The sequence below is a fragment of the Endocarpon pusillum genome (assembly GCF_000464535.1).
Source record: "Endocarpon pusillum Z07020 unplaced genomic scaffold scaffold4993, whole genome shotgun sequence".
NCBI lineage: Eukaryota > Fungi > Ascomycota > Eurotiomycetes > Verrucariales > Verrucariaceae > Endocarpon > Endocarpon pusillum.
In genome coordinates this window covers 477,786-504,623 of record NW_006916474.1, presented here as the reverse complement: position 1 = coordinate 504,623, position 26,838 = coordinate 477,786, and the positions used below count along the sequence as shown (strand labels likewise).

General features: G+C 48.6%; 7 protein-coding genes across 7 annotated transcripts; 3 read left to right on the top strand and 4 right to left on the bottom strand.

The window, feature by feature from the left end:
• Positions 1–290: 290 nt before the first annotated feature.
• EPUS_00393 (uncharacterized protein) lies at positions 291–3,164 on the top strand (the record flags this gene model as incomplete). The annotated part of the gene is made up of 1 exon (XM_007806049.1): positions 291–3,164. One exon carries the CDS (start codon positions 291–293, stop codon positions 3,162–3,164), a length of 2,874 nt encoding a protein of 957 aa, XP_007804240.1.
• A 2,880-nt stretch (positions 3,165–6,044) lies between these two features.
• EPUS_00392 (uncharacterized protein) lies at positions 6,045–8,164 on the top strand (the record flags this gene model as incomplete). The annotated part of the gene is made up of 4 exons (XM_007806048.1): positions 6,045–7,011; positions 7,611–7,645; positions 7,699–8,047; positions 8,106–8,164. The coding sequence occupies 4 exons, from the start codon at positions 6,045–6,047 to the stop codon at positions 8,162–8,164; spliced, it is 1,410 nt and encodes a 469-aa protein (XP_007804239.1).
• Positions 8,165–9,510: 1,346 nt separating this feature from the next.
• On the bottom strand, positions 9,511–11,088 carry EPUS_00391 (uncharacterized protein; the record flags this gene model as incomplete). Its single annotated transcript, XM_007806047.1, has 1 exon — positions 9,511–11,088. One exon carries the CDS (start codon positions 11,086–11,088, stop codon positions 9,511–9,513), a length of 1,578 nt encoding a protein of 525 aa, XP_007804238.1.
• Positions 11,089–11,669: 581 nt separating this feature from the next.
• On the bottom strand, positions 11,670–12,951 carry EPUS_00390 (Cysteine synthase 2; the record flags this gene model as incomplete). The annotated part of the gene is made up of 2 exons (XM_007806046.1): positions 11,670–11,854; positions 11,904–12,951. 2 exons carry the CDS (start codon positions 12,949–12,951, stop codon positions 11,670–11,672), a joined length of 1,233 nt encoding a protein of 410 aa, XP_007804237.1.
• A 500-nt stretch (positions 12,952–13,451) lies between these two features.
• EPUS_00389 (uncharacterized protein) lies at positions 13,452–14,788 on the top strand (the record flags this gene model as incomplete). Its single annotated transcript, XM_007806045.1, has 2 exons — positions 13,452–13,557; positions 13,605–14,788. 2 exons carry the CDS (start codon positions 13,452–13,454, stop codon positions 14,786–14,788), a joined length of 1,290 nt encoding a protein of 429 aa, XP_007804236.1.
• A 6,118-nt stretch (positions 14,789–20,906) lies between these two features.
• Positions 20,907–22,016, bottom strand: EPUS_00388 (uncharacterized protein; the record flags this gene model as incomplete). Its single annotated transcript, XM_007806044.1, has 2 exons — positions 20,907–21,522; positions 21,574–22,016. 2 exons carry the CDS (start codon positions 22,014–22,016, stop codon positions 20,907–20,909), a joined length of 1,059 nt encoding a protein of 352 aa, XP_007804235.1.
• Positions 22,017–25,230: 3,214 nt separating this feature from the next.
• On the bottom strand, positions 25,231–26,653 carry EPUS_00387 (uncharacterized protein; the record flags this gene model as incomplete). The annotated part of the gene is made up of 2 exons (XM_007806043.1): positions 25,231–25,290; positions 25,346–26,653. 2 exons carry the CDS (start codon positions 26,651–26,653, stop codon positions 25,231–25,233), a joined length of 1,368 nt encoding a protein of 455 aa, XP_007804234.1.
• Positions 26,654–26,838: the final 185 nt, after the last annotated feature.

Below are 26,838 nucleotides of genomic sequence, written 5' to 3'. Positions count from 1 at the left end.
GCAGCCTCTCCCCTGTGAAGGTAGCAGTGAGGGTGAGAGCTGTCCGTCTGTGTAATCATAATTCCGGTGTCTGGGCACAGATGTGAACACCCTTACCCCGGTCACCCTGGTCACCCCAAAAGCGTTGCTCCACTTGAGGACAAACTTTAGCGGGTTGCGAGAGCTTCTGTGAAATACATGTAGCGTTTGTTATTTATCTGTAACCCTATTTCTGTAGCATAGCATGTTTGAATGTTGAATATTGAAAATATGAGAATATGAGAATATGAGAATATGAAAAGATTGTCATCATGTTCCGCAATCCACGAGAGAATGTGACCTCGAGCCCCAGCAGCTCTGTGCTTCCTTCCCTCGGTCGACCTCCCACTCCGCTGCATGATACATCAATCATCCGGAATTCTTCACCATACTTCGGTCCAACAGCAACTCCTACGCCCCACTTAGCTGGTATGAAAGCTCATCTGGTTGCGCACAGCTCTACTTTGAGAACCCCGGCAAGCAACAAGAAGCCAAACTTCGCCACCAGCAGTTCAAGGACAAGATCTCAGCCCAATCAAACCATCCTGAATTTCTTTGCAAGATCAGACAGAGCCAAGGTTGTGTCGAGCGATGGTGGCGACGATCAAGAACTGTTCTTTCAGGACGCAGTTACGCACGACTCTAATGGCACCGAAAACGACCGCTCGAATTCCCCTTCACTAGTACGGGAGCCCGACCACCTTTTGGCAGCCAAAGGGGATGGAACAAGGTACAATGAGGATTCGAGCTCCGTCAAGAGGAGGCGTATCGGCTCACCAGAGACTACTCGAACGGACAGCAATTTTCAGCCGCTACAAAATGTAGATCAGCCCAAGAAGGCGTGCAGCATTAATGATACGGAGGTATCTAGTGATGCATTGACAAAGTCGCCTCCAAAGCGCAAACATTCTCGACTACAACGCGGTCCTTTCATTGAAGAGTCCGAAAGCGAAGAGGAGCAGGAGGAAGTCTCAGCCGTGGACGATTGGGACAAGCGCAATAACTATCCAAATGTGTACACCGAGGGATCAATTCCGTACTCTGAGAACGTTACAGACGGCTACCAGGGCGGCCAGAGAACTCCTGACAAGCAACCAGCCATCCCCGCGGTTGACAGAAATATATCGCAGCATCTGCCGAGTAACCATCTCGACCAACTCGATGGTGCTGTGTCTCCAGATGTCAACAGGCCTTCTTTGACTCGCGAGTCCACAAGTATCATGCCAATGGATGAATTTGAGGACATGGAGGACTTTGATGACGAATTCTTTGAGGAAGGCGAAGAGTTCATGGAGAGGCGATACCTGGAAGAACAGGCGCTCTTCGAAGAAGAGTTAGATGAAGATTCTAAGTCAGAGAGCGCCGAGGATGGTCCCAGCACTCCAGAACAGCTCGCCGAGCAGGACATCGCTTGTGAAAATGCAGCAACCTGTCCGATCTGCAATCAAAGCATGAAGGGCACTACTGAGGCTGAAGCATCTGCACACGTCAATGGCTGTTTGGACGGCACACCTACTCCTCTTCCAGCTAGCACAACGAAGCCGAAGCAGCATGATAGTGCAGGCGATCGCCCTGTCGCCATTGTGGGCGCCAAGCGATATCAACGTGCTGCCATTGCTAGGCCTGGCCAAGAGAACCCATTCTCGCTCTCCAAAGATGGCTCATCCGGTTCAGCTTTTTCTAAACTCATGTCAGGTCATGCCGAAGACGCTGCCTGGGCGGCGGCCGCAGCAAATGAAGTTCAGTCCCGTGGCAAACCTGCTTATCAACGAACCTGCCCCTTCTACAAAATCATGCCTGGTCTGTACATCTGCGTTGATGCCTTCAGGTATGGAAAGGTCGAAGGTCAAAGTGCCTACTTCCTTAGCCACTTTCACAGTGATCACTACATTGGGTTGACATCCTCGTGGTGTCACGGACCAATCTATTGCAGCAAGGTCACCGCCAATCTCGTACGACAGCAATTGAAGGTAGATCGAAAATGGGTCGTGGATTTGGAGTTTGAAAAGAAGGTCGAAATTCCTGGTACACAGGGAGTCTTCGTGACGATGATACCCGCCAATCATTGCCCTGGCTCATCATTGTATCTTTTCGAGAAAGTCGTTCGAAAAGGCCCAAACCCGAAGACCAACCGCATATTGCACTGTGGCGACTTTCGAGCATGTCCAGCTCACGTTAATCATCCACTTCTACGTCCAGATGTGCTGGACTCTATCTCAGGCAAGACGAAGCAGCAAATGATTGACACGTGTTACCTTGACACCACGTACCTAACACCAAAATATGCCTTTCCCAGTCAAGAAGATGTCATCAATTCCTGCGCCGAGATGTGCGTATCCCTCAGCAAAGAAATACCAGACACCAACGACAATTGGGAACGTGCGAAGCTAGAGCGAGCAGGCAGCGGCATGGCCAAGTTTCTCGAGAAGGGCAACGACGAAGACAATTCTGTCGTCAAGAGAGAAGACAACTACGTTTTCAAGGAAGAGGGAGACCACTCAGATATGAAGCCGTCCGGCCGCGGCCGCCTCCTCGTCGTCATTGGCACCTACTCTATTGGCAAAGAACGCATTTGTCTCGGCATCGCCAAAGCCCTCAACTGCAAAATATATGCTCCACCCGCCAAACAGCGCATATGCTCTGCCCTGGAAGACCCAGAACTATGCTCGCGCCTGACCACCAACCCGCTCGAAGCCCAGATTCACATGCAGATGCTGATGGAGATCCGCGCCGAAACCCTTCTTGACTACATCCAAGGCTACAAATCCCACTTCTCCCGCGTCGTCGGCTTTAGGCCTACCGGTTGGAACTACAGACCTCCAAGTAGTCGCTTCACAGAGAATCCGGCCGTCTCTACCGTCCTGCACAGTGAAGGCTGGAAGAGCAGATTTACCATGAAGGATCTGATTCCTCAACGTGGCTCGACGAGGGAGTCTAACTGTTTCGGCGTGCCGTATTCGGAGCATTCGAGTTTTAGAGAGTTGACCATGTTTTGTTGTGCGCTCAGGATTGGTAGGGTGATTCCGACGGTGAATGTGGGCAGTGCGAAGAGTAGGGAGAAGATGAAGATGTGGATTGAGAAGTGGGAGGCGGAGAAGAAGAAGAGTGGGTTGTTCAGGGTGGAGGAGGGCGCTACGATTTGGTGAGACGGTTCTTGGATCCATGTCGTTGGATGAAGGAAGAGTCTTTTTTTCTGGCGCTGGCCAAACAAGCTGTGACTCAGATTCCGCTATGGGTGGACTGTGGCCCCTGTTGGTTTGAGGGCCAGCGATCGTGTGTATGGATAGTGGTCATTGCCATAACACCAAACTGAATGGCTTTCAAGACGAAAGGCTTGAGGCATACAGAAGATTTTCCATTCCATACAGCCACTGATAGCGTCATAAACCATTTGGGTAAGCTCATGACCACATGTCGTCATGATCACGGTCCTAAACTTAAAGAGCATACTTCAGCGAGGTAGATGGTTTCAATTCCACCCTACCTATCTCCGACCCTTTCTTGCCCCGATTCTACAAAATGTCACCTTGAGTCGTGCAAGGAGATACAGCCTCCACACCCTTCGCTGCTGAGCAACTGCTCACTTCCCTCCACCCAGTCCCTCAGCAAATGCCCATTAAAAGTACGCAGTCGAGCAGCCTGAAACCATTTCTCGTCGATCCTTTCCTGCGTACGAGGCTTGCCCACCAGATGGTCGTCCAGCTACTGTGTAATGCCTTCATCTCCCCTTCCCAGCCTGATTCGCAGCTTCTATCGCACACAAACACACACAGTTCGTCAGCCTCAAGGCCCGCAAACATACGTCAAAGAACAACAAACAAAAAAATACAGCCCCTCCTTCTTTTTTCGTCCACCCCCCCAAGTCCCCATTACCCCAAAAGCAGCAATTCCGAAAGAGAGGGCGGTATCAGACTCACCTCTCCTTGACGCATCCTCCAACAGGCCGCGATCCACCTCGGCGGCAGGCAGATGCACATACCGGACCACGCTGCCCCGGATGAATAGGTTCTTCACGCTGCTCAGATGCGGGTATCTGAGCTCGTCCAGCACGGTGATGTCGTCAAGCTTGATGTTGAGGTACTGGTCGACGGATTTCAGGGTGCCGCGGATGGAGATGTCGTTTTTGAGCTCGACGGTTATGGCTGCCGGATGTTATTGTCTGGAAGGAGTTGTTGGGTAGGAGGGGAGGAGGAGGAGGAGGAAGCGCATACTGTGGTTTGTGAGGGTCTTGAAGAAACTATATTAGAGGGGGGGGTTTCATTAGTTGGTGGCTCTAGAGTATGGCCGCCCCTCGCGATGGGATTACCTGAAGAACAACATAATGGAGGTAAGTTTCGGGGTAGAGGATGACACGGGGAGGGAGTGAAGAGTAATTTCAAGTTCAGATCATTGTTGCATGAGCGCTTCAGAACGCATACAGGTTGTTGTGGGCCCCGTACACTGTTGTGCGTTCGCAACGCACTGCGGGAGGATGATCCTGCCAAGTACGTAGTACTGTGAGATCTGCCCGCGGCTCACTCCCGGTCTGGGCCTAGGGTGATGCCGCTCAAGCTCACCCCCGGGCTCACCCCGATCTCATCCGGACGACGGTGAACTAAAGGTCCAGATAGAGCTCACCTGGCCAGTCATCCGCAGGCAGCAATCTGCGGACCCAGAGTTATCTACAACGACCAACCACTTGTGGTTGGTTTATGCAGCCGATACCATACGAAATTGACCCCGAAATGTCCACTAAAAAAAGGTCACCAAAACACTCTCCATACTAACTACTACGTACTACGTAGTATGTATAGAAAAGGGATACATCAACCACTCCGCCAAAAGGACAGTGCTTGTGGGTTTCGAACCACACTTAATTGATGTACCCCTCACTGACTTGTATCTCTCTTCCTCCACCACACTGTCACGGCCCGTGACATTATGAAAGACGGGAGTACTCAGGTTGCTAATCAGCCGGATCAGCCGGATCAGCCGGCTGTGCCGTCGCTTGATACAGCCACGTCATCACAGCTCTCAGTCAATGAATCAATGGACACAAAAACGGCTTATAAATCACAATCAGACATCCGCGGCCAGACAGCTAGATCGAGAAGCCAAGAAGGGACGGAGAGACTTCCTCGATCAAAGCAAGATGCTGGCTCAGTGGCCAAAAGTGTTGATGGAGCTTGCCAGATCCCAATCTACCCAATCGTCCAATTGTGGGAGCATGCTAATTTTTAGAATCGAAGTTTTGACCACCATTTTCCCAATTTTCTCCATTGCCTGGGCGCTTGGTCTACTTTTCTCCTGATAGCCAGCTGGAAGGGCGTGGCCATATCCAGCAGACCAGATCCCTTCCAGAGGCCTCATCTGTTCCAGTCTGTCCTTGTCCCAAGAAACATAGCCCCACGCTCTGAGGTCCGTAGCGCACTTGTCATGTAGCCAGGGTATGGCTTCATTTAGTGTAATAGTACGAAAACACTATCAACAAGAATTGAGGGCCAGGTCGATCAAGAGCACGGTAATCATGGACGGCAACAATATACGGAGTACGGAGTAGACGAGTGTAGATTGACTTCGGAGGATTTAAAAATGCTTAATTTGTCAGAAAGTTTTGTGTGGAGGAAACAATCCCGATTAGGTATAGTTGTCCCTTTGAGCAAGATTTGGGAGTACCCAGGTACCACAACTATGTTACAGCGAAATCCTCTCAAGGACAACCTCAATGGATGCGTGTATCTTCAACAAGCCAATCACGCTCTGCGCCCGGCTATTGACGGAGCAAAATTCAAGATCCTTCAACCTCAAAACTTGCTCAAACAAGACAAGTACTCCTAGATTTGAAGTCCATGTTCTCTTTCCCCCGAGCAACCCCGAGGTTTGATCATTATAAACCCAGCCATGCCCAACCTTACTACCTTACGATCTTGAAACCTACCCCATCAACTCCTCTATGCTGATGTTTGCCAGACCTTGCGTAAGGCGTTCTTCTACTCTTTATCATTCCTTAAGACCTTCTACTCCTTGCAAACTCTCTTAGCTTCACAATGGAGTTCCATCGATCAACCCTTATCAATCCTCTAAACTGTCTTCCTGCCGAAATTTCACTCAAGATCTTCTTCTACTCGGCAACGTCAGAACCGCAAGCATTGATCAATTTGTTACTGGTCAATCATCAGTTCTATGAGTTCTGCAAGGCTCATGAAGAGACTCTTGTTCGAGGAGTTTGCTATCACACGGGGAATCGGCTGGATTGGTCGTTGGTACTGAAGGACAATCCTACTTTTGGGGCGCTTTTGAATCTAAAAAGGGAGACAACCGTCTTCAAATCGATCGAAATGGAGTTACGCCGGCGAGACTCCGACAAGACAATCCTCACACATGGCATATTTGGCAAAATCCGGAATTCAACCATTGACGGCCACCCTCTTTACCCGGGATTTCTCTTGCTCCACCGTATTGCCAATTTGAGGGAGCAAATAGAAAAGAAGATTCTCATTCATAACCTCCCTTTGGAGTTTTGGGCAATGTCCACGGTTTTCCATGAGTACATTCAACAATTTATCTCCCTTGCAACCAACGAAGTATTGGCAACTCATACATATGGCGATCATGGTAATTCCATAGACGGTTATCTGTGGTCTGAAATAAGGAGTTTCCTTGTCGAACTGAGCTTATTATGTCCGAGAGCGGCAAGAGACTTTCTTTTGCGGCCGGAGACTTCGCGCCATTTCACGGATCCTGCTGAGACCCAGCGCTGGGCTAGAGCCTTCGCAGCTAAGTACACCAATATCACGGAGGCCAACACGATCATTGAGTATCACTTTCAAAGAGCATCTAACAGGTCTTCAGAACGGGTAGAACCAGAGCGGCCTATCTCAGAATGTTTGAGACTAATACCCGATGCCCGATTAGACAATGCTACTATAGACTTTGCTCGACAAGGGTTCTGTCAGCGACATGTCGCGGAAGATGTTCTCCAGTTCAGTGGTCTGATATCGGCGGCTGAGAAGGGTAAGGAGTCATTTACTCTGAAAGTGGAGAGTATACTCGCAAAAAAGCCTCCGATTAGCCTCTGGCACTCAATTAGCTCTGGGCCTAATTGCGAAATGGCTGATATCATGTCTGAATTACTCAATTGAACGATGCGGCTTGTGACTCGCATTTCACTTGAGGAGGAGATGTTCAACGTCCGCTTAATGAACATGTGGTACGACGTCTCGCCAGTATGGATGATACGTGGCCTTTCACATCATATCCAGTCTGTTGTGACCGGTTGGATCTCGGTCCAACTTTGAGACAACTGGAAACAGGCTCAGCAAAGCTTTTCGCCGTGTGCGAACGCGACTGAAACTGCTTCCTGAATCTATCATGACTGCCATTCTCATACTATACTCTCAAATAGCCTCATAGAAACTAACATACGAGAACTGCACGATCTTCGATCTAAAGCTCGTCTCCAATCATAGCGATCAAACATGCATCTTCTTTTGACCTCAGTCTTATTCTCCTAGAGGCAAGATATGGCCCATCTCTGGAAGAAAAAGTCACAGCTCTGTAAAGAATCAGCCTGCTGAAGAAACATTCTCTTTGACGGAATGAGCACACCCTAGAGAACGCAGCTAACTCTCAGAAACTCCACAAGAACGTAAGTGTTGGTGCAACATCTCTTTCTAGAAGCTAACGTAACTTCCACTACAGCCTTCAACGACATTCCGAAATCCATCCCAACATCGATTCTCATCATCAAAACCGTCCTATCTCGCATTTCTCGGTCGCCTGTTTCCACAAAAAGGTGCGCTTACGTGTTCCGCACCTCCGCGTTGGCGGGCAGACAGCTTGGAGTTTGCTGGAAAGATCGAGGACAGTCACATAAGCTTTCCTACCATGAGAAAGTCAAGCCCCGTATCTGAACGGCATGACGTTGTCTATAACCGGCGCAATCGCCGCGCGTCGTCTGGATTAGGGTCCGCCAATTCGACGCCATCTCGACAGGAAATCGATCATAGTTTTCTCCGAATTGTATCCGACATCGAGAGGATTCAGACTGGTATGCAAGGGCTGGTCCTCTCTCCAGGCCTCAGCTGCTGATCTCTTGATCTTGCAAGGCGTTTCGGCGGCGTTTCAGTGGTTGCTAGATACTGGAGGCTTTTCGTGGTCGGTATAGATGATAGTAGAGTAGTATGGCCCATTTGAAGGTACCGCTGTCACATCTGCAGCACATGCTTGATGGCTAACAGTTCTTCTCTTGTGACAGGATAGCTGAGCTCTGAGTCCTGCAGCTTATGCCCACCACAGGCCACTGGGATTCGTCGCTCGTGCTCTGCTTTCTGCATCATTGCAGCGCCCATCATACATTCCCAAGCGTCAGTTTCAACGACGACCAAGTGATCCTCGGCAGAAGAAATCGCGGGATTTCTGAGACTGCTTTATGGTTTGCCATGGTATGGTACTGCGGATATATTGAAGAAGTAGAAATGCGAACAACAGTAGGCTAAATGATATGGGGCAACATTACAGAGAACGTCGACCATTACTAAGGCTCTAATGTCCAGCGCACCCAAAAAAAAGGTGGAAACATCTCATGTTCGAACACATAGTAAAGAAACAAATTCTGTATAATAAAAAAATGACAAAAACCTCGAATCTCCGAACTACCAGCCACATTAATTTGTGGTGATAGGTCATGAGATTCAGGAGAAACCCTCTTAAGAGGATTTTTTGGGTTTGGACGTGTCAATGAGCCTGAGGCCACTGTCAACACCGTTGGTTATCTACGAGTCACACAAATCCGGGTACGATTCCGATTGCGATTTGCTATATAGTGACAGCTTAGACCGGGTGTTAACCAACTACACCATATGGGCTGAGTTGGTAGTGATTGTGAAATAAAAAACAATAAACTATGTTGTGTGTTCTTTGATTTGTGTTTGCGTGGGGGATCACAGGTACTATCTCGTTACAAGGATTATATGGAACTAGGGTACTTGGCTTGTGTGTGATAATACTATATTCGTAGTTATGAAGACGCTATTTTTTGATAGCGATTTCTGTAAAATTCAATTGATTATCCTAATTGTGATATTGTCTCCTATATGAAAAAATAATTGGAACATTTACTTCTTCTGCACAGGTGTCTGACTGGATGATCTATGAGGATAATCTAGTGAAAGCTATCATGAAGGGTTTTATGTAACAAGGGCTATCACCAGCTCGCCAGCAAGCAATGTAGTAGAGGCTCGGCGATGACAACATAATTAATGAGACTTTAGGCCTCGGGCTCTCGAGGCTGTATCACTGCTCTTGAGTCCTATGTCGCATCTTTCGAAATGTTTCCAGCTCGTGGAAGTGCTTCAACATCGGGGTTGATAACTCATTCAAAGCGCCTTTTAAATCAAGAGGAGTGACATGGTACAGGGTCTCCTTCGTGATGCTCTAACCCTCCGCCGCATATCCTTCATGACCGTGGTGCTCTCCGTTGATTCGGTGATACGTGTAATCCGTCGATGTATCTCACTCGCTGCTCCGTGAACTATTTCCCATGTTACTTACATGAGCTAACAGGAACTTGCAGCAAGTCAATGCATATTTGCAGGCCTTGGTCCAGCTCTCATCTTGCTGGAAGCCAGCACCTAATTTGATACTAACAGCATTGTTGCCCTCACCAATCTTGTCGCCATGAATCGGATATGGTAGAACTCGTGAGATTCTTGTTGGTGTTCGAGGGGATGAATTGCCTGAAGAAGGTGGATTTGGCAGCCGCTCAATGTATGCACCCAGCTGAGCAAGACAGTCCAGAAAGGCAACCATCCCACCATCGAAGCGACGGTGGAAGAATACACGGCCTAGTGGCATGTCGCCACTAGAAAAGAGATCTAGTTGAGTGATTTTGGGAGTCACATTGGTGGACATTTGACCAGCGTGATGTGAGCCTTGGGCAGAGCCATCGGGAGACTGTTGAGGCCATTCGACCTTTTCTATTCGTGAGGTACTGCCCATTGGTCTTAGACGATATCCTTGAAAGGTGTAGCCAAGCCGTTCAGCCACTGTAGTCAACAACAGCACAGTTTGACCCCATGCAGCATTGATCTCAGACCATTCTACATTCTGGTTTGGAAGTCGACCCAGGCGCAGCCCATTTATAGTGCCAAAATAGCCATCGTGGCCTATGCAGAACGTATCATTGTATACGTTTGTCCTCTGCAAAGCCTGAAGCTGTAGCTGGTCGTGCTGGTGCTTCTGTTGCAACGAGTTCAACGTCGCAGTCAACTCATGCATTTCATCATCAAAGGCATTTCGCTCTGCCCAGAAGTTCTGTTCTTCGAGCTCCAAAGCTTGGGATTGCTCCTCAAGTTCAGCTATCTCATTTTCAAGTTCTTGTTTTTGAGCCTCCAGATTCTTAAGCTCCTCGAAGACGACCTTCTCTTTATCTAACGTGTCCTTCAACGACTTTTCGGCAGCCGCCACATCCTCAGCTGTCGGTATGGTGGACGACGCTGATTGCAGAGACCTCAAAAACCCAATGTATGCATCACGCTCCTTTGTGCTGGCATTGAGTCGAGCAGTCATTGACGACAGCAGTAATGAAGTGCATTCTGTGCATATTGGATGATCGATATCGGAACGGGCTGACAATATCGAGAAAAGCCGTTGTGACACTTCCATATCATGTGATAATGATCCATCCTGATGGCTCGACTTGGAGTCCTCTGAGTGTGCATTCGGTTGCCCATTGTTGGCAGGTGGTGTACGCTCCGTCGAGTCCAACTGCTGAGGAGGAACTATCTGCGACTCGGTAATCTCAATAAATGACATATCTGGATTTCCCTTAGAGACAGGGTCTCTGCCATCACTTTTGGCGTCGCCATGACGAGGCGCTGGGATTGAACGCTTTGTAACAGGCGATGCAGGCGTAGAAGTTACTTTGTCGTACAGATCTTTTCGTTCCTGAGGATAGGTAAGGCGAGTAGATGTGGAATTGTCGGGCAATGATTTGCCTGTCGACCCCACCAGCAGATCGAAAGCTGCCGGGTTGAGATCCTCGAGTGAACCGTCAAGCTTTAGAGGAGTTCGGCATTTCTGGCAGTACATTCTTCAAGGTCGTAGAAGTATCCGGTTCCATTATGTAAAAAAGTGATGATCGGATGTTGCTTCACAGACGACAAGAAATGCGTCACGCGACAGCAGCCGCCATTACGAGATGACTACCTTGAAATATGTTTACACAATTTTCGCATTTCATTTGAAAGATGTCTATCCTGCAAGCTAGATGATTTCTATACAATCTGTCCGTTATATAACATATTCTATCGCGCACAGACTCGGCGATTGATCTCATCGCCAACTTCTCCTAAGAAACATCTTTAAGACTTACACCCTCGCAAAAGACCGTTGGTATCCTAGCACATTAGATAGATGCGCGAGCCAGACAAAAGAGACGCAGGCTTTCTTGATCGCGTGGAGTGATCATCATGACTGGTCACAGCCGCTTAAACAGTATGCCCCTGCGCAAAGCAACCTGAAGAGTTCCCCATAGGGACCAATGGAGCTCATTGTTACAGGTCCGGGAATGTAAAGCAATGAGTATTTATTCCTGGCCCTGTTTGTCTGAGAGCAAGAACATTCGAGGAAGAGCAGCGGAGGTCGCTGGAAAGGACGATTGAGAAGAAGTATCACCCACTCAGCTCACGGTCTATCTTGAGCTGAAGCACATCTTGCAAGCGAGTACTTGTAGTACCTGCAACGTTGCCAGCTTGGTTCCAGAACTTGGATAGGTGTCGTGCGCCAGAATCGCATAGTACAGTAGCAAGACGATGACCAGGTCCAAGCTTCAAGGCAGTTTGGACGGTAGCGACACCTGTGGATTCGCTTAGCAAAGGCAGGATCGAACATTTCGATACACTCACAGTTCACAGCACTACTGCTTCCAACAAAGATGCCGTCTTTCTCGACCAACCATCTAGCCATTGCCAACGCCTGTGCATCGGTAACCTTGACAGCATCATCGATCAATTCTCTGCCCGCTTCGAAATTCGCTGTTGATCGTGTAAGTCCAATCCCTTCGATAATAGTGTCAACCTGATGCCTTCGTCTTGTCCCTTCTTTTTCATCAGGATGGAACATGACCCCATGTTTGATCTTGTTGAAAAGACCGCTACCCGTCGGATCAGCAAGTACAATGCGTATGTCCGGAAGTTGTGCTTTTAAGAACATTGCAACCCCGGATATGGTTCCTCCTGTACCGGCACCGGCAACGAAAGCATCAAGATTCTTCCCGGATTGCCGAAAGATCTCTGGCCCGGTAGCTTCATAATGTGCCTGCCAATTAGCCTCAGTCTCGAATTGGTCTGCAAAAAAGCCTCTTCCGCGCTTCTTAGGGTCTGCTGTGTGCTCAGCTGCCAGGTTTCGAGCTTGATTAACGAAATGTGCTTGATCAACGATTGGAGCAGGTCGGACTCGATCTACAATTGCTCCTAGTTTAAGAAGCATATCTGATTTCTCTATTGCTTGGTCGGAGGGCATGCAAATGTGCGCGAGATACCCTCTCGCTCTGCATAATGTAGCAAGTGATATTCCTGTTGATCCTACCGTGCCTTCGTAGATCGTGTCCCCCGAATGAGGCACCAATAAACCTGCCGATTCAGCTTTTTGGATGATTGACAATGCAACACGGTCCTTCGGAGATCCACCTGCACCATTAAGAAACTCGGCTTTGGCGAGGATAGTGCATCCAGTAGCCTCTGTAAGCGACTTGATCACGAAAAGTGGTGTATTGCCAATCGTCGACTCAATCCCCTTTTGGTCATCATCTTCCTCCAGACCAAGGCGTCTGCTTGGTAGCTGATGGGGGTTGTTGGAGCTGAAGGTCCTAAAGCGTGCCACTTCACAGATCGCAAGAGCGACCAGAGCACCCGCAGCGAATGCAATGGCGGTACTGAAGCGCTGTTCCACCATTCTGCGCTTCAGCACCTCTCATATCCATTTTTAATGCGACTCCGCTTCAGAAGACATTAGACTCCGACGCATCGCAAGTCCGGTGACGGCTCAGGAACAGCAATGCAGTGATGCAGTAGACGCAGTAGACGCAGTAAATGAAGAGACCTGGTTAAGCAAGCAACAGCAGCTTAACCCAACTAGGACAGCTCCCGAGCTTGGACCTCCGGACCACTTCCCCAGTCGTCACTAACTTAGTACTCGAGTGCAGCTTTTGAACATCACGCAGGACAAAGCACAAGTGCTTAGACATTCCTCCGATGGACTCTCTAGTCGTCTCTCATATTTTCAGGCAACTCTTTGCTACACCTTCGAAGAACTGTCTTTGCGCGTCGTCACACGCCGCATTACGAGCTTCGTTGATCCCACAACAGCGGAGGAGCTATGCACTCCGTCGAAACCAAAATGATGCACAAGGTGGGAGCAATTGGCAGCAGAGAATAGACGCTTTCCCCAAAGATATGTCCAAGCAACTTCGCGAGTATCCAAAAGTCACGTCCTTCGATCTACGCAATAGGCTGCACCGTCCCAAGCGAGTCAAAATGCTTGCACGAGACTTTATTGAAGGTTAGCTGGCCCGCTACTGTGCGATTTGGTGGGCTGATGATGGATAGATAGCTTGTACAATCCCAACTATGGATATTTCTCCAAGCATGCAACAATCTTCAATCCAGGAGAACCTTTCGATTTTCCCACCATCAAGGATGACGCAGAGTTCAACCGACGAGTAAGCCTCAGCTATGCTGAATATGAAGATAAACTTGACGAGGAAGATCCTGATGAGACACGGCAATTGTGGCACACGCCAACAGAACTGTTTAGACCCTATTATGGCGAGGCTATAGCTCGCTATCTTATTACCAACTACCGATTGACTTTATTCCCCTACCACGACTTGATCATATACGAGATGGGTGCTGGCAATGGGACCTTGATGCAGAATGTTCTTGATTACATACGTGATACTGATCCGGAAGTGTATCAAAGGACGAGGTTCAGGATCATTGAGATTTCATCTTCCTTAGCAAAGTTGCAATTGAGAAACCTACGGAAGTCGCCGACCTCCTCAGAACACCTAGACCATGTCGAGATCATCAACAAATCCATTTTTGATTGGAGCGACTATATCCATTCTCCCTGTTTCTTCCTTGCTCTGGAGGTCTTTGACAACTTTGCGCATGATAGCTTACGCTACAATCCGATATCAGAGGAACCGCTGCAGGGCAATGTTTTGATTGATGAGGAGGGAGAATTCTTTGAGTATTATGAAAAGATGCTCGATCCTGTAGCTGCTCGATATTTGCGCATCCGGGAAGCTGCCTCAAGATCCCGTTTCACGACCCCCGTATCTGATTCACGACTCCTCCGACGCCTCAAACTCGCCCTTCCTTTCGCACCTAATCTGACTCGACCCGAATGGATACCGACAAGAATGATGCAGTTCTTTGACATACTACGCGACTATTTTCCCGCTCATCGACTCATTGTAGCGGACTTTGATATTTTGGAAAAGACCACACCAGGCATAAATGCCCCTGTTGTTCAGACAAGATACCAAAGACGGAATGTTCCTGTCACCACTCCCTACGTGCATCAAGGCTATTTTGATATTTTCTTCCCTACAGATTTCCGCATGATGGAAGATATCTACAGAGCTATTACCGGGAAGCTTACGAGGGTACTTAGCCACAAGGACTTTCTTGAGAGATGGGCTCATGTGGAAGACACGCAGACCAAGAGTGGAGAGAATCCTATGCTAAGTTGGTATAAAAATGCTCGTGTGATGACCACGGTTTAAGTCAAACCAAAGGAGCACGGAATCAGACTGAAAGAAATGGACGAGCTCGAAGCATTAGTAAACTAGCTTCACCCCACAATCCCCAGACTTGCCAAAATCAGCAATTCAATGCTCTCCATGCCCTTGTCGCCTCACCTGAATGCAGCCAGTAGGGGCAAAAAGCTGGTCATGGCCAAGAGTACAACAGGGGTCACGATGAGCGCTGTCAAGCTCTGAGGACGTCCTGCGGTCGATGTAACAACACTCCGGGCAGCCACCCTATCTTTGCACCACCACTCGCTCCCATAATAGACTCTGGATTCTGTACACCACAAGATACATGGCGGACCATGAAACTGACACATTCCCCAATAGCAGTCCGGCGGGCCATATTCTGGCCATAGATCCTGTCGTTTAACTAAAGCATCTGTCTTGTTCGAGCCAAAATTACCAGCATGCCATCCCTCAACCGAGAGCAAGTCGGTCATGGTAGCATTATCGCTGGTGGCAAGCGATCTCGGCCCAGGCATTGATGGTCGCACACACTTCTTGTTGGATCGTAGTCCGAAAACAAAGTACACGTTTCGAACGTTCCTCGGACACACCTCCACGCATTCATTTGACGGGAGGGTGCAGACGTTCTTGCTGCATGTTGGGTTGATCATCTCTGCTGTGGCTCTGAGAAAGCAGAAGCCATAGAGGAAGAGGAGGATCAACGTGGCGGTGTGGAAGCGGCTTGGCCTAGCACGTGGCCTTGCTGATGTGTGCTTGGTGGGTAGTGAGGACTGCTTCTCGCAAAGCAAGAACTGCTCCAAGCAGTTCATAGCTGAGGGTTGCAGGTTGTAAACCAAGCGGGGGAAGGAGAATAATTATATTTCGATGAAGGCCGTTAGCGTTCTCAGCAGGAACGAGATCTGAACAGACACTACTCAGACACTGCGCCGAAGCAGGTTAAGACCATGAGAACAGTGTATGGATTCGAAGCGTTTTCAAATTTGTCAGATGTTAGAGAGGTGGATGAAGTAGGTATGAAGGAAAAGAAGAAGTTGGAAAAGAGCATCAAGTAGCAAGCTGAAATACCGAAGACGATGAACGAGCCACGTGCTCTATGAGTGAATGGAAATTACAAGTGTCATCGAATGGGCAGTGACAGGAAGCACGCATCACGAAAACCATCAAATACACCGATCTCGAACTCCGCTTGTTTGTTTGCTCTCTGTTCATTCACCACCCCCTCCTCCTTCTGAGCGGGGAACCTCTAATCAACATCCGCATGCATTGCACACATTACTATACATCTTCGCATATTCATGCTCAAGACGTCAAAGTGAAACCGACAGATTGTGACCTTTGCTCTTTTTTAAGCCCGTCTCCTCATCCTCTTCGCGCATAAACCCCGATGCAATGTCCCTTTCTCCTTTCCAGAAACCAATACATAAGCAACGGCCATCGTCCAATTCCCACGTCCATCAGCTCCTCAGAGAACAGTCCTTGTACTACTGTAGTAGACCCTCACGCCTCCTGGATCCAGAATAACTCCAGTTTCCATAACCCTATACGAAAAACCCACGCCATCTATTTCGCATGGACGTACCAACCTTTCTTTCCCTTCCAATCCCAGGTTTTCTGCCACCGCATGCACCCCTACCCCCCCGAAACACTGGAAGGCCGCTACGAAAACCTCGAGCCAGCAGCAAGATTGAAAAAAAATTAAAAATTATGAAGACTGTAGCAGGTAAATAAAAAGTCGATCACTCGATGGTGGTCCATGAGGCAAATACACAATCCTTCTTTGTTCGCTGACTAGACTACAATATCTGTTGCCTTATCTCATTCCATTGCTTATAGGTAGAAAAGCCAGACCAAAAGTCACCGAGTCAGTACTCCACCCATATAACTGAACCCTGATCGGAGATCCCCATCGAGCACTCTGACTGAGTGATTGAATGGCTTCGTGCAGGGATAGGACCGTATTGTTGAATCATCCATCCCGAACTTGGTGTCAAATCCGACAAGAAGGCCTGACTTCCCATTCGTGATCTGAGGTGGCGTTATATGTGGCGATGTCTGCTTTGCGTTGCTTTGCATTGCTCTGCGCTGCTCCCTTCTACGCGACGCCAAACAGGACATGACGCGCCGGTCTGTCTTACTCAGGTCATGATTTCCCCCCCCTTCTTTTTCTGCGAGTATTCACAACATATGCGGTATGATAGCTCTGGCATCTTTTCAGGCTGGGGGCGCTTTCTTCGTCTTGTTTTGTATGCCTTGCCGCGGCCAGCTCTTCGGCATGGCTGTTATCTCTAGAGAAGCTGCTCCGCCGTTAACAAGGGAGATAGACTGTAATTCCAGGGCAGGCAGTGCGAAGACTGGAGGGGTCATGACAAGGCAAGTTCGAAATTATTGGTGTCTGAGTGCTCAAATCGCTCTGTTCGGCTTCTTTTGTTAATCTTGTTCCTGCGTCTTCTCCTCGGAAAATGGGCTGTGGGGGAAGACGGAGGTTGGATTTATTTGCGGTTCGATTTGAGTATCAGTCCTGCTTGAAATACCAAGTATATAATTTCGGGCATGGGAGGTGAAGGAACGACTAGGGATGTTAATGGTCTTGGTAGTCGAAAAGGATCAGTATCCGCGACCTCTACAAATTAGTGTCGGACCTGTATATATATGGCGCTCTCGCTGCCAGGCAATGAAGAGGCAAAGCTTCGAATAACGTGGTCGGCAGGCTTCTGCTACAACGGCACGAAAAGTCAGAATCATTCGCCGCTTTCTTGCCATTGAGGATGTGAGTTTAGATCTTTGCATATGGGGATAGACAATTACTAGAATACCTTTTTCTTCCTAAACGGGACCCCTGAATTGCTCAAGAAGAAGGGAGTCGCTTTCCGATTTCTGTTGCTGACTGCTTTGTACATCTCTGATGTACAACGTCCTAAGAGGATGGACCGACGTGGTAGTTGATCGAGTCAATGCATAGACGTACGTTTAAATGTAAGCATAGGGGAGGAGTTGAGGTCAGCCAGCGAACCTAACAGTGTATTGTTCAACCCATATGTTGTATTCAAATTTGACGAACCAGGTGTAAAAGCAGACAAGTTAAGATAGACATATTGCAAAAGCTCAAGGGAAAGCAAAAAGCCGAACACGGCTTCTATGTCAAGATGATCATAGTAGCCAGACCCAAAGAACAGCTGATGGTCCAATGGAGGGAATGTCAATGCAGAAGGCTAGGTTTGAAAGACACAATGGTAGCTTGGTCGGATGAGCGCTCCATTGAATATGCACACTCAACTGGTTAAACGTAGCAGGCGCCGACATCGCCAACCGCTACCGAGGCTGCTGGATTCACGATTTCGATGCTAAGCCATTACTTCCGATATTCGCCGGTAGTGGGATCTTGTGCTTGTGAATACGCGTTCCGTCTGTAGGGCTATGATGGCGTGATTATGAGTGCTTCACAAACGGGCTGGTGTAGAGATACAAGAGGACGGTATGGAAAGCTCACTCCCACGGACCACCATCAGTATATCGAGCTGGAAGAATCATGACGAACATCATGGCTGATGTGGAAACGTCGAAACTGCTGGATGACCTCCGAACCTTCATCTCCTCAGATTCATGCGACTTGTCCTTCCTTGATGACCATAGTGCTACCGATCAGGAATTTGGATGTTCCATGAACGATGTACAGCAAAAAGATCACGTACTCAGAGCAACTGCCGAGCCGCTTCCTCAAGTTCCAAATTCCACCAACCATAAGCGCAAGCGAAGTGTTCGCTTCGATGTTCCTTTTGTTGTGCTTCCCACAGCTTCGTCGAGATTTCGAACTCCTGTTGTCGTCTATGATGCCAAAGGTCACAAGCGTGGTGAAACTGCTGTGGATAGCCGAGAAGTCCATCTCATCGACCACGAAAACTGTCGAAATAACCAGAGTAGTCAAGCAGATTTGGCACGGGCTCGCGCCACTTTGGCAATGGCTGCCCGGTATGATTGCAATCATAAGATATGCTTGCAACTGCCGGTCCCCCCAAGGGATATGCAACCATCATTCCTTTATTGGGGGACTCGCCCTACCGGACGGAACAATCTGTGGTAGATGCAGCATCGGAGCTCCTCTTCAGGTGAGTAGAAGAGAAAGCCAGCTGGTGCTCTTGGCCTGAGCCGAGTTGCTGATGTATCCTCGAGGAAATCAAAACCAATCGCAAATGTCCAAAACATAGAAAGGATGAGTTTCGGCAAGAACGAGGCAGACTCCGACGACTCCTATACAACGAAGAAAGCATTGAGATGAATGTACCCTCCGTACCAGACCTCATACAAGACTTCCCTGCAACAGATGAGCAGAAAAACATCTGTGAAAGGCACCTACGCTGTGTCATGATGGGAACGCCGTCATTCCTCGGACCAGTGATCAAATCGTGGTCAAGTGAGCAGAGGGGATATTATGCTAGGCAGCGAGCTCATTTGAAGAATTTCCCCAAGATCTTCTCTGGAGAGCGAATCAAGTGGTAACAGTGGAATCGATATAGGAGGAGAACGGAAGACTGTTTCTAACAGAGTCTGGCAAGTTTGGAGACGATGTGAGAATTGGATTACTTGTTGCATACTGTTGAGGATTTGGTGAGACTAGCGAAAGTCCCACACATTAATGACTAGCAGTATAGACTCTGCTTGTGCTCTTAGCAATAAAAGAATCTCCATGATGCAGGTCCCGCTTGATCACTAGTTAGAGATTTCGAGCGCCCTCTGAGGGGTCGTATACTGGTAATCCCTTTGCAGAGATTACATGTACTACATTCTGTGTTGTTTGTGATGGAACTAAGCCCACGCTTGTCCAATTGTGGCTAGCATGCATGGGTCAGACCACTACGGGGGGCCTGAAGTAGTGTTAGCTCAGCGCTAGTATGTATACCTGTAAATCCTCTCTGTAACAAAAAAACAGCTATACCTAAAAAAGGTTACTACGGGCCTGAAGTATTGTTAGCTCGGCGCTAGTATCTTTGTTGTGAATCCTCTCTGTACAGAGCCGCTATGCTCAAAAGAAGCTAGCTGTAATGATTTGACTCGTCAGAATGGATCTACACAGAACAAGCTTTAGATTGACGAATCATAACACTATGCCTCTGTGATAAGAACTAGCTGCTCCTAGCTCCAGACTAACAATACTTTAGGCCCCTCCCGTAGTAGATGTAATGATTTGACTCGTCAGAATGGATCTACACAGAACAAGCTTTAGATTGACGAATCATAACACTATGCCTCTGTGATAAGAACTAGCTGCTCCTAGCTCCAGACTAACAATACTTTAGGCCCCTCCCGTAGTAGATGTAATGATTTGACTCATTAGAATGGGATGCACACAGAACAAAGCTTTGCAGTGACGAATTATAACACTGTGTCTGCGTGATGAGAACTAGTTGCCACTAGCACCAGACTAACATTACTTCAGGCCTCCCGTAGTAATAGCAGAACATGGTACTATACGTAGTAGTACCGGCACCACTGACGCCACTGACGCCATCGCTTGCTCTCCCTGTTACAGATCCGTCGATCACTGATCACCTGCTGGAAGAACGAGGAATGCTGTCATACTGCTCTTAGCAGAGAGAAAGATGTACGTAGTATTAAGTAAATTGAGGAGTTTGAAAAAAACACCCAAAAACACAAATATCGACGGCGTCTTCAGTCTTATTTCAATCTAATTATGTTTGGCTTCTTAGCAGATTCAACAGATAATGATTGGTGGTGCCTCCCAAGCACAAAACCTCTTCAAGGTCCAAGGGATCAAACGATTGACAAGTGGGTATCGTAAAAAGTAGAGCCTTTCATAACGGGAAACGCTTATCCGGCTCCCTCTGCTTGATGAATTCAAGTTCTTTCGAGACTCTTCTCTCCACAATCCAGTATCCCCATTCCAGCGCCATGCCGCATGAAAGCGTAAATAGATCGTGACTCGATGTTCGGGTATCAATCGCTTTGGCGAGAGAGGGTACGGAAACAATGCCCGTCTATCATATAATATACAGTGATACTTCAGGAGCGTTTAAAGGACTCTCCAAGAGCAATATTGTACAGGCGCATAACCAACATATGCAAAATACAAACAAAAGTGCTCAGCGTGAAAATGCAGCAAACAACTTGATCAATCTTCATCATCGGAGTGGCTCGAGACAGTTTCACCCTTGTGGACCTTCTTGTGGCGGCGCAGGTTGGAAACCACGGAAAAGTGTCGACCACAGCCTTCGACGGAACATGCAAATGGCTTTTCACCCGTGTGACTGTACATATGTGTTTGAAGTGAGCTAGGCCGTGTAAATCGCTTGTCGCAAACCTTGCACTTGTGTTTCTTCTGCGTGTTGGACGACATCTTGGATGAGAACTGGCTCATCATGGACTGTGGAGCCGGCGGGCCTAGATTGGCACCCATCAGTTGACTTGGCCGTGGCAGGGTACGTGATGAAGGCATGGAGTCATAACCAGCATCCGAGGCGGCAGAGCTGTATTCTGTTCCTGAGTCGGCGGACGCAACGGAAGCGCTATAGTAATGATAGGAGTCACGGTGTGATGGAGCCGATATGGAAGACGAGAGTGAATGAGACGACGGAAACCCATATCCCTCGGAGTTACGGGAGTGTCGGGCTTCATATAGATTTCGCGGTGTCAAGTCGGTGAGGTTCTGATGGCTTAGGGCTAACATCCCGCGAGACGCGTCGAGTTCGCCAAAGCTGGGGGGTTCCGTACGACCGCTATGTTCGTTCCTATAACAATCGGATCAGTAAAGCCTCTTTTATATCACGTGACATACGTACGGATCAGACATTTTTCGAACATCCTGCTGTTGTTGTTGTTGCTGCTGAAGTGATTGTGCGTAATTGAGTGTTGGGTACGAAGATTGACTGAAAGAGTTGTTGCTTTGAGGCGAAGCTTGATATGCCTGATCTGAAGGGTAGGTTGGGCGTTGAATATCTTGCGACAGACTCAGTAACTCCGAACCTCCAAACCCGGCATTTGTGTAACTGCTACCTGAGACCATTGCGGGCGCCGACACCGGGTTCTGAGAAAATGACATGGGCATGGTCCGCGAGACCTCCTGCTTTGGCATGGAAGTTGCGTAAGCAGGTGCGTGTGATTGAGCGGTTGAGTGCGCCCCCCACGGATCGGTGAATTGTGGTGATGTATGAAGTTGGCTCGAATACATGTTGTCCGGATAGCCAATGTTGCCGTAGTGACGGCTCTGATTGTCAATAACCATAGTCATTGAGAACAGGTCAAGGCGCTGCCTTGGAACAACACAGGCAATATAGCAACGGTGAGGGTGCTGCCACGAGTTGTTGATGATTGATGCGCGGTGTGTTGATCACTGAATATAAGGGATGTCCAAGACAGTGTTGATCAAGCCCGAAACTTGAAGGATCGGCGGTTCCTTCGGTTTCAATGCTGGTTTTCCAGGTTCACCAATCAACAATGAACCGATCAATCTTACTGATCACCGCTGATGTGCCTTGGAGACGGAACAGCACCGTTTCTTTAGGGTAACTTCGTCTGTCTGTAAAATGATTGACACGAATGTCAGACTTCAGGTCGTTCAAATCTAAAGGCGGTTGTAAATGATCGACATCAACCAAGGTGGAGATTGGTTTCAAGGTATGGAGATATCAGACAATGGATCCTGCGATAACAGTATTATATTTGGGAATCAATTGCAAGTTTGGGATTTGGTATGTGGCATGGGAAGAAATGGATGATCAACAATTGCGGGGGAATGTATCCATACATAAGCTACCCAAGGCTATCAGAGGTCGAGGTATGATGCCGGAGAAGTTGGGAAAGGTTTTTGGACGGTTCGGACCCTTGGTGGCATGAACAAATCTGCCAGAATCTCGGTGGCTGCAGGATGCTAGGGTTGGTGTGTTGGAATGGTGCCTGTAGGTAATTAAAGGTGGGCCGGGTGTGGAGGGCAGCGGTTGGATGAAATGAGGGCAGCCCTTCCATCACGATTGCGGAGACGCGAAGGCATGAGATTGGCCGAGAAAGAAGAGCTGTCCAATAACAGGAGTCTTAGCTAAGTTTTGCAGCTCAGCGATAGAATTTGGGGGCTTGGTTCGCTTGATGTTTTTGCACTGGGAGACGCAGAACTCCCAGAGTCTGGCAGGCACCATTGCCATTGGAGTGGGTGCTCGCAATTTAGTGGACGCTTAGACGATTAATTAGAACCACGCTATTTCCCACCCCTTTCAATGTTTGGCTTTCTCAGGGTCCTCCTACGTAGTGACTAGCATGCCGTGGCCGCAAAAGCTACGTCAGAATACGCCACATAATCAAAAAACAGTCTAGCGAGTCCGCTGGCTTCCAAACTATGCCGCATTTGCTACCCTCCACTAGCAGGCGGCCTCTTCCTGACACCAAGGCTCAGCTTCATGCCCCAAAGTCGGTTCGGTCATTTTACCCAATGGATAATTCCCGCCAACCCTGCATTAGCCAATCCGCAAGCACCGATTTCTGGGACCCTGCTGACATTAAAATGTAGGTAGTAGTTGAGGACAAAATCATGCCTGCCAGCAAGTCCCGTATACTGTTTTTATCTTGTGCTTCGTAGTACGCTCGTGGACAACTCTCGGGATGAGGAGCGTAGCCCGAAGTGGAAGGCTTGGATTTACAAGAATGTTTTGGTAGCATGTACGAAGGTTCTATTCATGCCACAACAAGCTTCAGCATGGTAGCCTCTGTTGTCAAAGTGAAAATGCGGTTGGATGACGCAGCGCTGCTTCGGTACATGAGAAATTTGAGATCCAGAGCAAGTTATCTCCTCTTCATGTCTCATCCTCGTATCTTGCTCAGAAATCCATAGTATAGACGGAACCCATTTCGGGCCGGATGCGAGGAATTCCGAGGACTTAAATTACACGAGTCGGTGGGGAGGGAGACGGTTCCGTGCCCTCAGCATCGAGTTCTTTGTATCGACACTCTCTTTAGTCCTCACAACCGAGAACTTCGAGTAGATGCATGTGTACTTGTAGTACAACAAATTGGCTACAAAATGTTTCAGGGTAGCGCATGTCTCACATCGTAGAAAACATTGGAATGGTGGTGGCCACGAAATCATGCCTCATCCAAGCTCGTTGAATGAAAATGAAGGAGGAAAGACTGCACTAAGACATAGGTCCTGCAGATTTCAGTGGGGCACTAACTCTGCCAAGGATGCGCTTCGGCTGCCGGCCTTGCTCCTACGGGTGGCACTGGGAAGGGCTAGCTGAACCCCTTCCATATCTCCACTTTTCTCCAGCCAGGGGGGAAGGACCTTGTGATGATCGACGTCATACAGCAGAATCGCGGTGAACACTGAACAGAACGAGGAGAGAGGAGATACATGTCAGCCAGGGAGATGGTACCACGCATCACATGGCACAATAACACACCGCGATGGATAGACGCTTGCTATGCTGGCTGCTTTCCACTTATGTCAGCCTCATCAATCTTGCTGTGGTACGTATGAAGTAGTAGGCGCACTGAAATGCTGACTGAACGTGGCTCATTGAGTGGTTGTTATACTTCCGAGATTGCCTTTCTCTAAAAGACACGGGCACTTGCTCTAGGACGCATTCTGCCTAGCCTTCCCGCCATATTTTAACCCCCACTCCCCTCCCGATTGTGGCCGATGCAATGTCAAGCCAAGACAACAGTGGCGTGCATTTGGACCGCTAAGGAATGACAGGAGATTTGCTTAGACCAGTCGTAAAATGACTCGAGGCCGCCTTTGACGCATTTCCTTCGACATCCGGTGGCTTGCCCGAGCGCCACAAGCGTGATGGCTGTTTTCACTATCTTCCCTGTTGTTGGTGGCACCGGAACCAAGTGGTGAGAACTTTACTACCTATAGATAATCATTGATTCATTCGTATGCCAAGATGGAACGTACTACTAAGGATTACGCATGCTAGTAGGCCTCCAGCAAATGACATTTTGAGGGGCAGAGCTGAAGGAATCCTAGTAGGGCAACCGCAAGCTGTTTTTGGTCCTGGGTCAGGGCAAAAAGACCCTGTAGATCATGGCTACGCAAAGGCTGTGCAGTGCACAAAGTCAGCCAGAAGAACAATGGACAAGAATAGTTCAGGCGCGACCTGATTTGCGTGTTATTGTGCGTATGAAGGGGGTTTCCAATGGTTTCAGATGCTGCTGGACAGATCCTGACACAAGTACCATTGATGTTGCGGGACCTCGTAGGGCGACGTTTGAAATGAGTTCTTAGTAATGGGCGATCTTTCTGACTCAGGAACACATACGTAGTATAGTACTTGCACAACAATTTGGTTCGAGACGAGATCATTTGGTAAGCTTGTACCTGGTACAACACGCAGTGTCCTTCTGGAAAATGGCTCACAAGAGGACGATGCAAATGTTTTATCCGATGCTAGACCTGGATGAAAATCCTCGTGACATGTGAATAAGAGACACTATAAGTGCCCCTGTCAACGGATGCGGTCGAGTCGTTTCCGATTCATGGCAAGTTGATCGTCGACTTGATCGCTCTGAAAAGCGCATGTCAGCGTCCATTTTCGTTATATTTCTCGTAGCCACACAAACCTTCTTTCCCAGCCCCTCCAGTAATCTGTTTTGTTGCTCGATTTCTTGACCTTGAGCTTTCGCCAGCAAGTTCAATCGCCCAGTGACCTGGCTGATTTCGTCCAGATTGTTTTCAATCTCGTCCTCCATCATTTCATCTTCACTGTCAGCCTCAAATTGATACTTAGCCCGCTCGGCTAGGCTTGGTTTGCTCTTCGGACCCGCAGCGCCAGCTGCCCCAATACCTTTGAAGTTCTGGTTCATCCTCTGGCCACTTTCGAAGGCTGCCTGTCGAGTGGCCTCTCTTTGCTCTCGCTCCGTTCTGTGCTTGTCAAGGATTTCCTGATCTCGTCGTTCACGACCTCCTTTCGTGAAAGGGTTGTCGGCATGAAAGGCGAACATGCTTCTGTTAGCAATCTTCAGCTCTTTTGCCTTCTCCTCGGCAATTCGTTGATGATTGCCGGCGAGGTCCAGATTCCTATCAGTGTTGTGTAGACGCTCACCTTGAGCACCAAGACGTGCTAGTGTGTTTCGGCCAGTCTCTTCAGCTTGTGCGGCTACCTGGAGTGCATTACGTGTTGAGGACACATCTTGTTGCTTCAAGAACCTGATCTCCTGTTTGGTTGCTGCGATATCTTCCTCTTCCTCTTCTTCAGCCGTCAGCTGCCGATCTCCATAAGCCCCGTAACTTCTGTCTTGACCTCCGGCTGGTCCCACATCACTACCGTAGGGAGGAGGCTCTCCATAACCATTGGGTCCTCTTTGCTGCACCCGCTCTCGAGCATCTCCGAACAACGCGTCCCGGTTGGCATCAGTGGAAGTAGTATCACCACTGTCTGTACGTCCTAGGCCCCCATATCCACCAGCTCCATATCTGGAACTGGCCGCAGCAGGCTCTCCACCATTGTAGGCAGCGCTGCCAAACTTGTCTTGGCCATAACCACCTGCATTACCAAATTTTTCATCCCCGTATCCTCCACCAGTGCCATAACCTCCTGATGGGGTCCGAAATTTCTTGTCGTCTGCGTAGTCGCCTTGAGAAGTATTTGGCAGCGTTCCGCCACCATACCCTTTCCTTACTGAGGGTCCACTGGGCAGGCCTCCGTGGGCACCAGGAGGGGGTCGAGGCCCTCCGCTTTTTTGTGCTGGAGGAATAATACCAGCATTCATCTTGGCTTGCGTATATGGATCAGGCGGAGCAGTCGGTTGGGCATAAGGATTGTTCGTAGGAGGGGCCGGAGATTTATTCTTTGATCGTGATCCGAAAAGAGCGCGCCGGCCTGAATCTTCGTCACCCTCGCTTTTCTTTCCGAGACCAAACTTCTTCATAGTGGCTGTTGGGTTAATATATGACTGAGGAAGAGGAGAGGGATTTGAATGAAAATATCTCGAGAGGAAATACGTGGGGGGGAGTAAATTTAAAGAGAATTCCCAAGTTGTAGTTTGGTGACTGCGGCCACTTCTGCGGCGTAAGCTGTCTCAGGGGACTTGGAGCTAAGGATGGCAGCACTGGA